Genomic DNA, 974 nt, shown 5'->3' with positions numbered 1-974 from the left:
ATAACATAATAAAGTTATAATATTTCCCTTTAAAAAAATAAAATAAAAAATAAAGGTATAATATTTAAAATATACACATCCTTTCAAATCCAATTGATCTGACCCTTGAAGTAATTAAGATGATCTAGAGGTAGCCGCCAGCGTACCTCTCTGATCATATAGAATGAGTCCACTGAAACGCGGCAGCTCGCATTTCTCCCCCATTAAGATCGGCCTTTGCCAGAGTACCGGCGGCCATGGCGAAGAAGAATTATGACTCTGCCTCACCTCGCCGGAGTTTGTTTGATCTGGGGGGTTTTCATTTTTATAACATTTCAATCAGTCAGTCAGTCAGTCAGAATAGAAGAAGAAGAAGAAAGTATAAGTCTTTCTTAATTCTTACTCAGAGGTGGTGGTACAACTGGGTTACATTCAGCAGCTGGCTCCGGCTCCGGTTGATTATCGGCCGGCCGTCTTCGCCTCTTGAGTTTGGCCAGTAATAGTATTACGGTGAGGAGGATTATAAGGAGAAAGATTATGCATGCGAAAACGACTACTGCTCCTACAGTCGATATCTTCGTCTTGTCTTCTACCTTCCACAGAGCATCCATGGTGGCTATTTAGAGAGATAAAGAGAGAGAGAGAGGGTGATTACTTAATAATAATAATAATTTCATATTTGCGACCGTTGGGGAACAGTTGAGAGACCTGGCCTACTAATGCCAGCATCAACACTCTAGCTAGGTAAGCCGTATTCAGCCAAGTTTGGAACTATCTACAACTACTACTAATTAATTCTCTAGCCGTTGTATTCACTAGGATAGGATGTTGTAAAGTCTTTTCCATTCATTTTTTTTAAAATAAAATATATTTTATCAAACAATTTATTACATTCACATATTGTATAAACATAAAATTTATATCCAAATTTAAATAAAATAATAATTAGGTTATTTTAAAATAAAATAAAAGATAAAATAAAAAATAGGCTAAAT

At 36.0% G+C, this 974-nt stretch overlaps 1 protein-coding gene across 1 annotated transcript; it reads right to left on the bottom strand.

Moving 5' to 3' along the window:
* Window positions 1-591, bottom strand: LOC124933587. Its single transcript, XM_047474007.1, has 2 exons — window positions 383-591; window positions 1-287 (listed from the first exon to the last, which is right to left on the bottom strand). Exons 1-2 carry the CDS (start codon window positions 588-590, stop codon window positions 115-117), a joined length of 381 nt encoding a protein of 126 aa, XP_047329963.1. The 5' UTR covers window position 591; the 3' UTR covers window positions 1-114.
* Between the last annotated feature and the right edge of the window lie 383 nt (window positions 592-974).

Source organism: Impatiens glandulifera, chromosome 4 (assembly GCF_907164915.1).
Source record: "Impatiens glandulifera chromosome 4, dImpGla2.1, whole genome shotgun sequence".
NCBI classification, from domain to species: domain Eukaryota; kingdom Viridiplantae; phylum Streptophyta; class Magnoliopsida; order Ericales; family Balsaminaceae; genus Impatiens; species Impatiens glandulifera.
This window is presented reverse-complemented; position numbering and strand designations above follow the sequence as displayed.

Bases quoted from the DNA above. Each gene is read 5' to 3' on its own strand.
- LOC124933587 (XM_047474007.1), bottom strand. From the start codon at position 590: ATGGATGCTCTGTGGAAGGTAGAAGACAAGACGAAGATATCGACTGTA. The intron at 288-382 runs GTAAGAATTAAG...AAAACCCCCCAG, and splicing joins AGTTGTACCACCACCTCTGA to ATCAAACAAACTCCGGCGAG.